Here is a 15,795-nt window from a genome sequence, read left to right as displayed (position 1 = left end):
CATAGATTGCTTGGTTACTCAAGGTACAGCTTGCCTTACTTTGGCACACAATAGTTCTTATCGTTTCTTCATAGGCCATAGTTAATTCACACTGCTGCTTCTCAGTTGCTTCAGTTGTGTCCGACTCTTTGTGACCCTATGGACTGTAGCCCATCAGGCTCCTCTGTCCATGGGATTCTCCATACAAGAATACCAGAGTCGGTTGCTATGCCCTCCTCCAAGGGATCTTCCTGACCCAGGTATCAAACTTGCGTCTCCTGCATTGGCAGGCAGGGATTTTTACCAGTAACACTACCTGGTCAGCCCATGGTTAATTGACTTGCAAAGCACACTAGTCAGTGAGGGTTTGCAGTAATGATCGATAACATTTAATGAGGGTTTACCATGTGCTGGTCGGAGAAGGCAATGGCACCCCACTCCAGTACTCTTGCCTGGAAAATCCCATGGACGGAGGAGCCTGGTAGGCTGCAGTCCATGGCATCGCTAGAGTCGGACACGACTGAGCGACTTCACTTTCACGTTTCACTTTCATGCATTGGAGAAGGAAATGGCAACCCACTCCAGTGTTCTTGCCTGGAGAATCCCAGGGACAGGGGAGCCTGGAGGGCTGCCGTCTATGGGGTCGCATAGAGTTGGACACGACTGAAGCACTTAGCAGCAGCAGCAGCAGCAGGAGCATGTGTTGGTACTGCTACAGGTGTTTTGTGTTTATTAATTAATTTTATCAAAATAACTCCAAGAGGTAATTGCTGTTATGATCACCACTTAACATATAAGAAAACTAAGGCAAATAGAGCTTAAATATCTTGCCTTGTGTCATCCCACTAGTTAATGGCCAAGTCAAGATTGAAATTCAGGCAGCCTTGATCCAGATCCTATGCACAAGTCTACTGTCATGCTACCTCCTACCCCCATTCTTTACAATATGGTACTAAAACTATTTAAAGTACAATTAAAGTTTTATTATTCTTTCTTCAGTGATGCCCCATGTTTAGAATTTTGAATAAAGAAATACATAGAGCTGTTGAAATAATTTATGGATACTCTGAACTCCCTGGAATATATGGCTGAAAAAGAGGACTTTTTAACTAACATCAATTATGTTATATGGCAGACTACATTTTTTAAATATAAACTTATTTATTTTAATTGGAGGCTAATTACTTTACAATATTGTATTAGTTTTGCCATGTATCAACATGAATCCACCATGGGTGTACATGTGTTCCCCATCCTGAACCCTCCTCCCACCTCCCTCCCCATACCATCCCTCTGGGTCATCCCAGTGCACCAGCCCTGAGCATCCTGTATCATGCATTGAACCTAGACTGGCAGTTCGTTTCACAGATGATATTATACATGTTTCATTGCCATTCTCCCAAGTCATCCCACCCTCGCCCTCTCCCACAGAGTCCATAAGACTGTTCTATATATCTGTGTCTCTTTTGCTGTCTCCCATACAGGGTTATCGTTAACCATCTTTCTCAATTCCATATATATATGTTAGTATACTGTATTGGTGTTTAAATTAAGGTTTATGAGCAAAAACTCGATCTTTCTAACTTCATCTTGGTTTATTATTGAAACCTTGAATCTTAAACAAGTGATAAACAGTTTAGTTACATTCTGCAGTATTTAGTAAATTTGATATACATCTGTGTCTCTTTTGCTCTCTCGCATACAGGGTTATCGTTACCATCTTTCTAAATTCCATATATATGCGTTAGTATACTGTATTGGTGTTTAAGTCCTATTTTTGTATATTTAGGTTTCTGAGCAAAAACTTGATCTTTCTAACTTCATCTTGGTTTATTATTGAAACCTTGAATCTTAAACAAGTGATAAACAGTTTAATTAGATTCTGCATTATTTAATAAATTTGATACCTTATTTTTCACCATGTATTTCTTGAGGGGTTTCTTTCTTTTCCCTTTGACCTCTTAGGTCTACTTTTCAGAAAGCAACCAGAGTAATTATTTTATGAGTTAAGGCAGATCAGGGCACTCTGCTGCCCAGAGCCTTCTAGCACTTAGCATCCCAAGAAGAATAAAATCTCAAAACTTTTGCATGACTTAATTGCTCCCATGTAATCTGGGCCCTGAGTACCTCCCATGCCTCATCTCTCACAACTTTGTCCCTCATTCATACCACTGCGCTCAAGCTACACAGGTCTCCTGGCTTTTCTTCATATATTAAAAGGCTCTCCCTCTCCCCATCCCTCCAACTCTCTCTCATTTCTTCTTCTTCCTGAAATAGGTTTCATATAGTCACATGACCTTCTTCCTAAATACGCTCAATCTCTACTTAAAATATCATATCACTGACAGTCCCCATAAAGGGATAATCCCTGTCATGTCATTTATATTTTTCTTCATAGTATTCACCACTCTCTAACAACATTGTTATGTATATGTAATCTGTTTTTTTTTATCAAAAATGTAAATTCTAAGTGGCAAGACGTTATTATATTCATTGCTATGTCATTAGTGCCAAGAATAGTTCAGTTTCTGTCACACACTTCGTTGTTGTTGTTCAGTCACTCAGTCGTGTCTGACTCTTTGCAACCCAATGGACTACAGCATAGCAGGCTCCCCTGTCCTTCACCATCTCCTGGACTTGCTCAGACTCATGTCCATTGAGTCAGTGATGCCATCCAACCATCTCATCCTCTGTTGTCCCCTCTTCCTCCTGCGTTCAGTCTTCCCAGAATTAGGGTCTTTTCTAATTAGTCAGCTCTTTGCATCAGGTGGCCAGAGTATTGGAGTTTCAGCTTCAACATCAGTCCTTCCAGTGAATATTCAGGGTTGATTTCCTTTAGGATTTACTGATTTTATCCGCTTGCAGTCCAAGGGACTCTCAAGAGTCTTCTCCAACATCTCAATTCAAAAGCATCAATTCTTTGGTGCTCAGCCTTCTCTATGGTCCAATTCTCACATCCATACTTGGCTACTGGAAAAACCATAACTTTAACTATACGGACATTTGTTTGCAAAGTAATGTCTCTGCATTTTAATATGCTGTCAAAGTTTGGCATAGCTTTCCTTCCAAGGAGCAAGCATCTTTTAATTTCATGGCTGCAGTCACCATCTGCAGTGATTTTGGAGCCTCCTCCCCAAAATTAAGTCTGTCTGTTTCCATTGTTTCCCTATCTGTTTGCCATTAAGTGATGGGGCCAGATGCCATGATCTTCGTTTTTTGAATGTTGAGATTTAAGTCAGCTTTTCCACTCTCTTCTTTCACTTTCATCAAGAGGCTGTTTCAGTTCAGTTCAATTCAGTTCAGTCACTCAGTCGTGTCCTACACTTTGCGATCCCATGAATCACAGCATGCCAGGCCTCTCTGTCCATCACCAATTCCCAGAGTTCACTCAAACTCATGTCCATCAAGTTGATGATGCCATCCAGCCATCTCATCCTCTGTCGTCCTCTTCTCCTCCTGCCCTCAATCCCTCCCAGCATCAGGATCTTTTCCAATGAGTCAACTCTTTGCATGAGGTGGCCAAAGTATTGGAGTTTCAGCTTTAGCATCAGTCCTTCCAATGAACACCCAGGACTGATCTCCTTCAGAATGGACTGGTTGGATCTCCTTGCAGTCCAAGGGACTCTCAAGACTCTTCTCCAACACCACAGTTCAAAAGCATTAATTCTTCGGCACTCAGCTTTCTTCACAGTCCAACTCTCACATCCATACATGACCACGGGAAAACCATAGCCTTGACTAGATATACCTTTGTTGGCAAAGTAATGTCTCTGCTTTTCAATATGCTATCTAGATTGGTCATAACTTTCCTTCCAAAGAGTAAGCGTCTTTTAATTTCATGGCTGCAGTCACCATCTGCAGTGATTCTGGAGCACCAAAAAATAAAGTCTGACACTTTTTCCACTGTTTCCCTTTCTATTTCCCATGAAATGAAGGGACCAGATGTCATGATCTTCATTTTCTGAATGTTGAGCTTGAAGCCAACTTTTTCACTCTCCTCTTTCACTTTCATCAAGAGGCTTTTGAGTTCTTCTTAACTTTCTGCCATAAGGGTGGTGTCATCTGCATATCTGAGGTTATTGATATTTCTCCTGGCAATCTTGATTCCAGCTTGTGTTTCTTCCAGTCCAGCGTTTCTCATGATGTACTCTGCATAGAAGTTAAATAAGCAGGGTGACAATATACAGCCTTGATGTATTCCTTTTCCTTTTTGGAACCAGTCTGTTGTTCGATGTCCAGTTCTAACCGTTGCTTCCTGACCTGCATACAGATTTCTCAAGAGACAGGTCAGGTGGTCTGGTATTCCCATCTCTTTCAGAATTTTTCACAGTTTATTGTGATCCACACAATCAAAGGCTTTGGCATAGTCAATATTAGTTCCTCTTAATTTTCTGCCATAACCGTGGTATCATTTGCATTCTGAGATTATTGATATTTCTCCCAGCAATCTTGATTCAAGTTTGTTCTTCATCCAGTGTGGCATGTCACACAGTGGGTGCTCAATAAATCTGATTTTAATGAAAGAATGAGCAGACTATTCTTTCCACACGTCCTGAATTGCCTAAGAGAAGCCCTGCATTCACTCTTTTCCCTGGCACTCTAATTTCTCCCCCCAAATTATCCTATTTTGTTTGATAAACAATACAGTCATCTGGGGCTTCCCTGGTAGTTCAGATGGTAAAGAATATGCCTGCAATGCAGGAGACCTGGATTTGATCCCTGGTAGGGAAGATTCCCCTGGAGAATGGAGTGGCTACCGACTCTAGTATTCTTACACAGAGAATACCATGGACAGAGGAGCTCTGCAAGCTACAGACCTGGGGTCATAAAAAATCAGACATTACTGAGTGACTGGGACTTCCGTGGTGGCTCAGACGGTAAAGAATCTGCCTGCAGTGAGGGAGATCTGGGTTTGATCCCTGGGTTGGCAAGATTCCCTGGAGAAGGGAACAGCTACCCACTCCAGTATTCTGGCCTGGAGAATTCCATGGGTAAAGGAGCCTGGCAGGCCACAGCCCATGGGATCACAGACAGTTGACATGATTGACTATCGCTTCACTCAACTGAGTGACTGAGCACACACACACATAGCCATCTTATGATGGGGGACATTTACAACTGAAGAAATTACTTGATTATCTGTATCACCTACGTCATTAAGCACAGAATCTGAAATTGAACTGAATGTACTTACATTTTATTGCTCCCCTAATTTTTTCATATTATTGAAAGATTTGAGTACACAGACTAACATAGCAAAAGAGTACATGAACTGATGTTTCAGTTCAGTTCAGTCGCTCAGTCATGTCCGACTCTTTGCGACCCCATGAATCGCAGCACGCTAGGCCTCCCTGTCCATCACCATCTCCCGGAGTTCACTCAGACTCACATCCATCAAGTCCTTGATGCCATCCAGCCAGGACCCAAAAATTCAAGTAATGATGATGCATAGAATTCAAGTAATAAACAGTCTCAAATAAGTTTATACAGTTCAAATTAGGTAGACCTAAAGAAAAGAGATCTAAGGTTAAAAACAGACAAAAAGAATCATGATGGGGTTTGTAAAAACTGGCCATTTCTTTGTCCCATTGCAATACTCAAAGTGGTTTCATTAATAATGGTCTAGAAAGTCTGTTCTAGTTATAGAAAATTTAGCACTTGCCAAGTGTGCATCTCTACCAAGGGCAAGGTATAATTTTCTGAGTTGGGCAGTTGCATTCAAGGGGTTGTCTTTTGAGGAAACTTCATATTTTAAAACTCAGATTCTTATCATGTGACCAGGTAGTAGTCAGGTAGTGGTCATATATGGAAAAAATCAGGGAGAAAAAATAAAAGCTATTTATACTTAACAAGATTGTTGTATGTCTGGCTAATTGCTCTCAGCTCATATTTTGGGCTACTGGTGTGACTTTGCTGTGCTACTTGTTTTTCTTGGACAGACATTTTCCGTAACATGAAGTAACTGCTTTTTTCATGTTTGTTTTGTTGTTCCCTAAATTCTCTGCAATGTTTCAAGGATTCATGTGATATAAAATTTGTCTTTCATTCACAAGAACATATATACCTAATATGACATTAATTAGCAAGGTTGTTGGAATCAATTGAAATTCCTTCAGAATGGGAGATATAAAAGATAAGGCATTAGATCCGTGGCATCCTTTTTAGATGCTATTGTTCTAATGAAATTTAATGTATGAATAGTCATATGGTCTTTTGAACTGACTTAATCCTCAGAATTTATTTTAAAAATATTCTTGGAGAAATTTTCTTAATATTTTCTATACCACTGCATCTTTTACAGTGTCTCTGAGTTCCATTTTCTACCTGAAAAAAATTTCACTTATAAAACCTTTTTTTTTATTCTTAATATTTTGGCTCCTCATGATTGATTTTAATGGGCTGTTTGATTTCATCTTGCATTTTCTTAGCTTTAGCAGGAAGGGACTTTTATAGAGAAGCCAACATCATCAGATTGAGAGAACATTGGGTAATTAATTAAAATTCAAAACAACTCACACTTGCATTAGCATCTGTCTCTGTGCATTATATCAATGCACATGTAACTAATCTCTTGTAATTGTTAAAAAAATATATATATAATTCTAAATATTTGCAATATAAAATGATCTCATTTAGAAAGATGAAGCATTTCATTTGGTTGATTAAAATGCTCCTGCTACTGATGATAATGGAAGATTGTTTTAGTCACATACAGGCCGTTGACAAATGAGAATCTATAACATGTAAATCAATTAAAGATAATAACATAAACAAGTATATTGACACATTTAGGTTTGAGATGCTTAAAGAGAGAGTGATTTGAAGAAGAAAGTAGTAAATGAATCTCTGATTAAATGAATGATACCTTTAATAATGTTTATATAGATTGGTCATTTGAAATAGAATGCTAAAAAGTCAAACATATGTGAAGTCATCATCTGCAGTGATTTTGGAGTCCAAGAAAATAAAATGTATCACTTCTTCCACTTTTTCCCCTTCTTTTCACCATAATGTGATGGGATCGGATGCCATGATAAATGTTGAATTTTAAGCCAGCTTTTTCTCTCCTCTCTTTCACCTTCATAAAGAGGCTCTAGTTCCTTTTCACTTTCTGCCATTAGAGTGGTAACATCTGCATATCTGAGGTTGTTGATATTTCTCATGGTAAACTTGAATCCAGCTTGTGATTCATCCAGACCAGTATTTTGCATGATGAATGCGGCATATAAGTTACACTATATTTAGGTTTCCTTTAGTTTTTTATCAGCATTATCAGTGGTCTATCGTAACTACTGGTGGTAGAAGGCATTTTTAACTGTGATTTAGTCTATAGTAAATAAACATTGAATCAAATTTTAATTTATTTTACTTCAGTTCATAAATATTTATTTTTATTATCTTGGAGTATTTACTAAAAACTAACCATCCTCTCAGAAAACTCTTTTTATTCGTTATGTTTCCCAGAGAAATGCACAAGTTCAGAAACAGCTTTCAAAATTTTGCTCCACTATTTCAAAAGGAATTCTGTGAAGAATGACACCTATCCCTTTAAGAATCTAAAATATAAATAATTTTGTATAATTAACAAATTATTTTCTTAAAGCTTAGTAAAAGAGCAATGACTAAACAATTAATTACTCATGTTTAATTTACAACCAATTTATGCAAATGTTGCTTGTAATTAGAAATATGTAAGTGTGTACTTTAAATGCAGATATGAAAGGTTGAGCTAAATTCTTTTGGGGCTGGTATTAATTCTCAGATACAATTTTATACCTTTTTCTTCTCTAGTGTTTCAAAGGATGAAATTAATTTCTAGTATTGGAAGAGGTCTTTACACATTCCTCTTATTTCCAGGAAGTAACTTAAGCAAAGATAATCAGACTCCTTCTATTTCAAAAGAGATTTGTTCAGCCTTTGCCTCTCTTAACAGTGATCATATGACTATATTTCTTTGTATTTTCAGCATTATGTGGAGGAGATGTTAGAGGGCCTAGTGGAACAATCTTATCACCTGGTTACCCAGAATTTTATCCAAATTCTCTGAATTGTACATGGACTGTTGATGTAACCCATGGAAAAGGTAATTTGTCTCATGCAATGATAATGGGCTATCTTCTTAATTTTCATTGCATATATTTTTATTTCATTGTCCTTTACAATGTCATTTTGCATGAGCAAAAACAGATCAGTACTAAAATATGCTAATACAAAATTCAATTTGAATAACTGCAGCAGAGGATTATATTTACTTTTCTGTAGTATTATAACATATATGCTCATATGATTTTTTTCAGAATGGTAATATTTATATATATTAAAATAATGTAATTTGAAATTTTCATATCAGTAAAATCTCAAATAGGATGTCTTTTGTCTCTGGTACAGTATAAGAAGATGATTTCAAAAATTCAAAGGGAAATAGATACTCTGAAGTACTGAACTGATTGTAACGTTAACAGTACATGTTTATATACACTTGTTTTAAAATAGTTATTTATTATAAATAAATATATATAAAATAAATACATATAAATAAAATGGTTGTTTATTATAACCATATACCCTATATACATTTATAACTGTCCTAGAAATATTTGTCTCAAATTTTCTGTCAGAACTGCAGTTGGATCTTACATAGTTGAGTGAAAGTATAAAATTGCACTGTACTTATAGTAGAGCTTAATAAATCTCCTTTGAACAAATAAATGAAAGTCCTTGTAGTACTAAATATGATTTATTCATGCAATACAACCAAAATATTCAATGAATATTAGCAATATAAATGGTTTAAGATAATAGCTTGACAGTGGGAAAATGGGCATTCTAAATATCAAAACAAAAATGGATGAAAATTATTTACCTGAAAATATCTATATGCTAATGTTTTAAAAAAGAATTTATTCATGTTAAAAACTGCTTTGGGGAAGCATTATTCTTATTGGTTTTTACTGTTACATTGTATATGGGTTTCCTGGTAGCTCAGCTGGTAAAGAATCCACCTGCAATGCATGAGACTCCAGTTTGATTCAGAGAAGGGATAGGCTACCCAGTATTCTTGGGCTTCCCTGGTGGCTCAGTCAGTAAAGATCTGCCTGCAATGAGGGATACTTAGGTTCAATCCCTGGGTTTGGAAGATCCCCTGGAGGAGGGCATGGCAACCCACTCCAGTATTCTTTTTCTTTTAATTTATTTTAATTGGAGCTTAATTACTTTACAATATTGGAGCCTGGAAGGCTACATTCCATGGAGTCACAAAGAGTTGGGCAAAACTGAGCAACAGCACACACATTACATTGTACTTATTGGCTTTACTATCAAAGATCTAAAAATTAAAAAAAACCCAAATCACAGCAATGAGAAGGTGATGTTACAGTTTTAAAAATTAAAGCTTTATTTAAAACATTTGAATCCATTGTGGTTTTTACACAATGTGTTATTTTATTTTATTTTTTAATTTTGTTAGAATAGAGTTGCTTTACAATGCTGTGTTAGTTGCTGTTCAGTGAGATTAACTGGTTATACATATACATATATCCTACATGTAAGATCTTTTTTTTAGATTTTCTTCTCGTTTGGTTCACCACAGATCCTTGAGTTGAGTTCCACGTGATAAACTGCAGGTTCTCATTAGTTACCTGTTTTATACATAGTAGTATATGTATGTCAGTCCCATCTCCCAGTTTGTCCCACTCCTCCTCCCCCCACCATTGGTAACCACGTTTGTTGTCTACATTTGCGACTCTATTTCCACTTTGCCAATAAATGCATCTGTACCATTTTTCTAGATTCCACATATAAGAGATATACAATATTTGTTGTTTTTCTTACTTCACTCTATATGACAGTGCACAATGTTTTTTATACTTCTGTTCAACTATGTGAGATATATCTGCAGTTCTGATAGAATATTTGACATACAGTTGGTTAGCCTTTTTTTGAAATTATACATCCTTTTATTAATGGTGAGGGTAATATAAAGATGGTTCTTTTAATCAAAATTAAATATTATTGAGAAAAAAATGCTGTTAAAATGAGTATTCTGGTATTTACTGCAGGAATGAAGTGGAAGACTTCATAAACTGTCATTTTTGTTGTTCTCCATAATAGAAGACTATTTGTTGGAAGTTAACCAAAGCATCCTATTACCCCACTGTGTAGCAGATTAATGGAGTTTAAAATAAGCTTCCTTGTATTATACAAGAAAATGGAGGGCTACATACTGCTTGCTATGTAAATAGAAGTTTAATTAACACTTAAGGTTTTGCACCTTCAGACGCTGCAAGTGTTAATTAAATCTGTATTTACATGGCATGAAATGCAGATTATGTGCTTTTCTTGTAAGAGCCAACAAAATTTGTTCGAAGTACAAATGTTCCAAAGTGTAGTCAAAGTTTTGTGAAGGATAATCTCTTAAAGTTAGGAGAAATTATCAAGGTAATAGAGTCAAACTTCTCACCCAGCCCATATACACAAACATAGATACACAAACGCACATCAATATTGCACCCTCAAGGTCAAAATTTGTCATAACTATAACTATAACCCAGATATTAATAATATTTTGACTTCAAGCCCAAGTATTTCATATATTTATGTAACAAAAATTACCTTAATAGAACTTTTGAATTATCACTTTGATGGGACAGTACTATGATGTTGTAACCACTTACTTTTTCTCACTATTCTTCATACCCACTGCCCTATTAAGATTGTATGTCTTTGCCTGTCCATTTCTACTTCCTGAAATGTCCATCCAAGGGTTGCTCTTCCACAAAGAGCTGTTCACTTTTGAAGGTCATTGCCTTCAGAAGCATCTGCTAGTCCCTCTGACAACCTATCTCTTAAGTTTATACTCTGATATTGACTCACATTAATTACTTTCATAGCACTTAGCAAAATGTTTGAAACTTTAGTTTATGTATCTTTTTCCCTTAGACTATGAGTTATTTACAGTCTTCTCACTTTTTATATTCTATAATGCTTGTAATATAGTAGGTTCTTAGTATCATTTTATTATTTAGATTAATTGCCGTAATTAGAAGGTCTTATGTTGTTTTCCTGTAGTGAACACAGATTTTAGTGTTTAAAACATAAGATGATAAACAGTAGCTTCATTTATTAAAGTAGTTGACTAGGGCATAGTGACATGAAAACAATTGACTTTCAGGTTGAAGAAGTAAACAATAAATGATGCCTAAGAGTTGCTGAGCACTTCCTCTGTGAAAGCATTGTGCCAAGTCATCCCTTATATTGTCTCATTTAAACTTTAGGACAACTGTATTAGAATCCATTTTCCCAGATGGAGAAAGTGCATCTCAGAAAGGCTATGCATGCAATACATGACAGTGGGCTCCTTAGCACCACTACCTAACAGAATTTTAAATTTTCCCATGTATTAATTTCATTACATATCAGAATAAGCAGATTTTTCTAAGAGAAACATGCAAACTGATAGACTGATTTTTTTTCTTTTTTGTTCATTTGCTCTTCTATTTTTCTTATTTTCAGTCTCTGACCAAAATCTAATTCACTTTATCTGAACTTCCACTCATGTTAATTTGTAAATTTAGATATCAGTGAATCTAGATGGCAAAGATCTTCTCCTTGCTACATTGCCATTTTCATTTATGTCTGTCTAGTAGCAAATGCCCGGAGAAGGCAATGGCAATCCACTCCAGTACTCTTGCCTGAAGAATCCCATGGATGGAGGAGCATGGTGGGCTGAGCGACTGAGCGACTTCACTTTAACTTTTCACTTTCATACATTGGAGAAGGAAATGGCAACTCACTCCAGTGTTCTTGCCTGGAGAATCCCAGGGACGGGGGAGCCTGGTGGGTTGCCATCTATGGAGTCGCACAGAGTCAGACACGACTGAAGCAACTTAGCAGCAGTATCAAATGCCACATTTATATTGAAGAACTTTTGAGACACTGACTTTCTGGACCCAGTCCTAAAAAGGGCTCATTGTGGAGTGAGAGAAAAAAAGAGATGTTATATTTTGGAAAAGAGTATCATTGTATATTTCAAGTATTTTCCAAGTTGGAATCACTGGCCTATTATGGATTAATAACTCATCATTACTTATATTTTCAGTTTATTTTTTGGTCTCATTTTATTTCACTTTTTGCTTTTTTAACAAACAAGTGATAAATAAGGAGTTTGGGATTAACATATACAATAAAATAGATAAACAACAAGGGCTTACTGTATAGCACAGGGAACTATATTCAGCATCTTAAAATAATCTATACTGGAAAATAATATGAAAAAGAATACACACACACACATATATCTGAATCACTTTGCTGTATACCTGAAACTAACACAACTTTGTAAATCAACCATACTTCAATTTTTTTAAAAAGCAATGATGACTCCATAACTATACATCATTTGGAACTATAAAGTTGATAAATAGCATTAAGAATGTTATTTTATCATTACCCACTAACATATGTCACTGGGTTTTTGATGAAGCTTTTGGTGATTCTTTTAGATGATGTACACCTGTGGTGGATTCATGTCAATCTATGCCAAAACCAATACAGAATTGTAAAGTAAAAATTAAAAATAAATTAATTAATTTAAAAAAAAAAAGAAAAAAAAATCTTAGAAAAAGGAATTGATATATTTAATAAACATATATCAAGTGTTCAAAATGAAAAGAAAAAAAAAGAAAATTTAAAAAGAAAGATGAATGTGATATCATCCTTTGTTTCATTTGGTACTTAAATACAGCATCCTAGGTGGCTCAGTGGTAAAGAAATCTGCCTGCTAATGCAGGAGACACAGGAGATGTGGGTTTGATCCATGGGTCGGGAAATCCCCTGAAGGAGGAAATGGAAACCCACTCTAGTATTCTAGCTTGGAAAATCCCATGTCAGAGGGGTCTGACGGGCTACAATCCAGAGTCGCAAATAATCAGACACAGCTGAGCAACTGAGTACACACATATGCATATCTTACAAACAATATAGGATGTGTGTGTGTGTATATGTGTGTAACTGTTAGGTTATTACATGCATTTAAGATAGTGTCATTAAACAGTCACAAAAGACAACAATGCAATGACATACCATACTCACCAGGACAGAACAAATGAAAAAATAAAAATTTAAACTTTCAAATATTGATGAAGATACAGATCAATTGGATTTGTTGATGAAAATGTAAATTGGCATAGCCACTTTGTGAAACAATATCTATTAAGGCTGAGATATATATATATATATATATATATATAAATTTCCCATGAGCCAGTAATTCTACTCCTAGGTATCGATCCAACAGAAATAAGCAAATATGTTCTTCAAAAGACATACTTGAATGCTCATAGCAGCATTTTCTGCATTCAAGTTAAATGTCAATTACCTAAATAACCATCAGCTTTTGAACAGACAAATGAATGTGTTGTATTCACAAAATGAAATGGATCTCTAAAACAACTTACAATCACACACAAAAGTAGAGATGAATCTCACGCACTTAGTGGTAAGAGAAAGAAACTCAGGGACTTTCCAGGAGGCTCAGTGGTAAAAAATCCATCTGCACTGCAGGAGATGCGGGTTTGATACCTGGTCAGAAAGATCCCCTGGAGGAGGAAATGTCAGCCCACTCCAATATTCTTATCTGGAATACTATGAACAGAGGAGCCTGGCGGATTACAGTCCCTGGGGTGGCAACGAGTTGGACATGACTTCAAGACTGATCATGCATGCTAAAGAACTCATACCAAAAAGAGTATACCCTATATGAATCCATTATATAAACTACAAAGAGTTGCTGAGCACTTTAACATGAGTGGAAGTTCAGATAAAGTGAATTAGATTTTGGTTAGAGACTAAAAATAGGAAAAATAGTCAAAAGAGCAAATGAACAAAAAAAGAAAAAAAATCAGACTATCAGTCTGCATGTTTTTCTTAAAAAATGTACTTGTTCTGATATGTACTGAAATTAATACATGAGAAAATTTAAAATTCTGTTAGATATTGACAGAGTAGTCTATCTTATTAGAAGTTGAATGAGTGGTTACTTTTGCCAAAACACTTCTATTTGAATAAAGGGTATAAGTTTTCCTTGAAATTTTCAGAAAATGCATGTAATTTCTTTTTAGACAGTAATTTTAAAATTTTATTTCCAAGCAGTTTCTAAGACATGACTCATTATAAACCTTATAGAGAAGCTAAAGGAAACAAGAAAACAGAAAAACTCAAAAGAAAGATATAATAATTATACTATATATTCAGAATATTTTATAGCAGTGCCATTCATTTTCACAAAAATCTGTCATAAGAGTCCTGATTTTTGTTAGTTTGGTAACTCTGTGTGTTTTGCTAATATACTTGATGAGTCTAATTTTCCTCTTTTCCTTATTAGGTGTACAGTTCAACTTCCACACCTTTCATTTGGAAGACCATCATGACTACTTACTGATCACAGAGAATGGCAGTTTTACCCAACCACTGGCACGCTTGACTGGTTCAGAACTTCCTTCAACAATCAATGCTGGTCTCTATGGAAATTTCAGGGCTCAGTTGCGCTTCATTTCTGATTTCTCAATATCATATGAAGGATTCAATATTACATTCTCTGGTAAGAAAATAAGTTTTAATACCAGAGTTTTAAAAGTGAAAATAGCTTATGCATAACCAAACAGAGAGAGAAAATGAGACAAAAAAAGGTGAAAGCAAAAAAGCTATCTGCCAACAAATTTTAAGGAAAATTTGAAATGCCTTGAAGATTGACTGCAGTAATATATTAAAGAGAACCTTAAAATAGTAGCAAAAAAGAAATTAATTCACAAAAATTTACTAGAAATACAATAAATACATTTCTTTAATGTATATTCCTGTAGAATTCTGAGAGGAAAACTTGCTAAAATGTCAAATGAACCTAAAATGGAAGCCCATACATATATGTAAAGGTTTACTTAGTCCATTAATGAAATGTGAATTAAACCAGTGATATTCTAGTTTTGTGTTTCTGGGAAAAGTCATTGTTTGCAGGCCAAGATGAATATTCATTTGGAACTAGATGATCTAAAAGCAAGTTAATTCAATTATTTTTTTTATTCTAGAATAACCTCTATAGGCAATATTATAACTTGGATTATAAGGGAAAAATATTATAAGACAAACTGAACAAAGAAATATTCTTGTTAGTTCTACTTTTTAGCTAAATGGAATAGTGAAAGAGAATACAGAAACAATAAATCTTATGCCAACTTGCTAATATTAAATTTACAATTATACATAATTATATTAATAATATATATTACAAATATCTAAATAAAATAATAAATACTGACTTTGTTCTTCAATTGTTATTCCAGTATTTGCATAGAGATATTTGTCTACTAAAACAAGCTATTTCACAGAGAAGAACAAATGAGCATAATCAGTTTTAACATAGAATGTTAATAAAATAGTAGCTCATCAACATGAAACAATCACTTTGTTCTCCACTGCGGTTAGGTACTAAGTGTGTGTTCTGGGAATGTTTTTAGATAAGCTACTTCTTCTTAAGACTGTATATAAATTATAATATTATGGTTAATTAAATTTAGTTGGTCATACCCTGAAGAGTGTTTAAAGGTTTATTTTCATGATGTTCATTCATTGCTTGAGGAAATTTTCTTGTATAAATCTATAATATATAATTTTCAGTTTGTGGGCAGTCAGTCTTACATAAACTCTTGCTTCTGAAGTCACATATTTTTCAGAATATGGATTAATAGAATTCCTCATATACTACAGGCACAAGAACCTTTGTCATTTAGACTAAAACCATTAAGTAAATGTCATTTCAAAACG

At 35.2% G+C, this 15,795-nt stretch overlaps 1 protein-coding gene across 3 annotated transcripts in view; it reads left to right on the top strand.

The window, feature by feature from the left end:
* Positions 1-15,795, top strand: part of LOC120860724 (CUB and sushi domain-containing protein 3) — a 1,429,922-nt gene that overhangs the window by 960,759 nt on the left and 453,368 nt on the right. For all 3 annotated transcript variants that reach the window (XM_040236474.1, XM_040236473.1, XM_040236472.1), the window contains 2 exons: positions 7,946-8,062; positions 14,360-14,575. In XM_040236474.1, coding sequence (XP_040092408.1) covers positions 7,946-8,062; positions 14,360-14,575 — 333 coding nt within the window. The remainder of the gene's footprint in view (positions 1-7,945; positions 8,063-14,359; positions 14,576-15,795) is intronic.

Source organism: Oryx dammah, unplaced genomic scaffold, assembly GCF_014754425.2.
Source record: "Oryx dammah isolate SB20612 unplaced genomic scaffold, SCBI_Odam_1.1 HiC_scaffold_11164, whole genome shotgun sequence".
In the NCBI taxonomy this organism is placed as follows: Eukaryota; Metazoa; Chordata; class Mammalia; order Artiodactyla; family Bovidae; genus Oryx; species Oryx dammah.
Note: the sequence above shows the minus strand (reverse complement) of the source record. Positions and strands in the feature narration are given on the sequence as shown.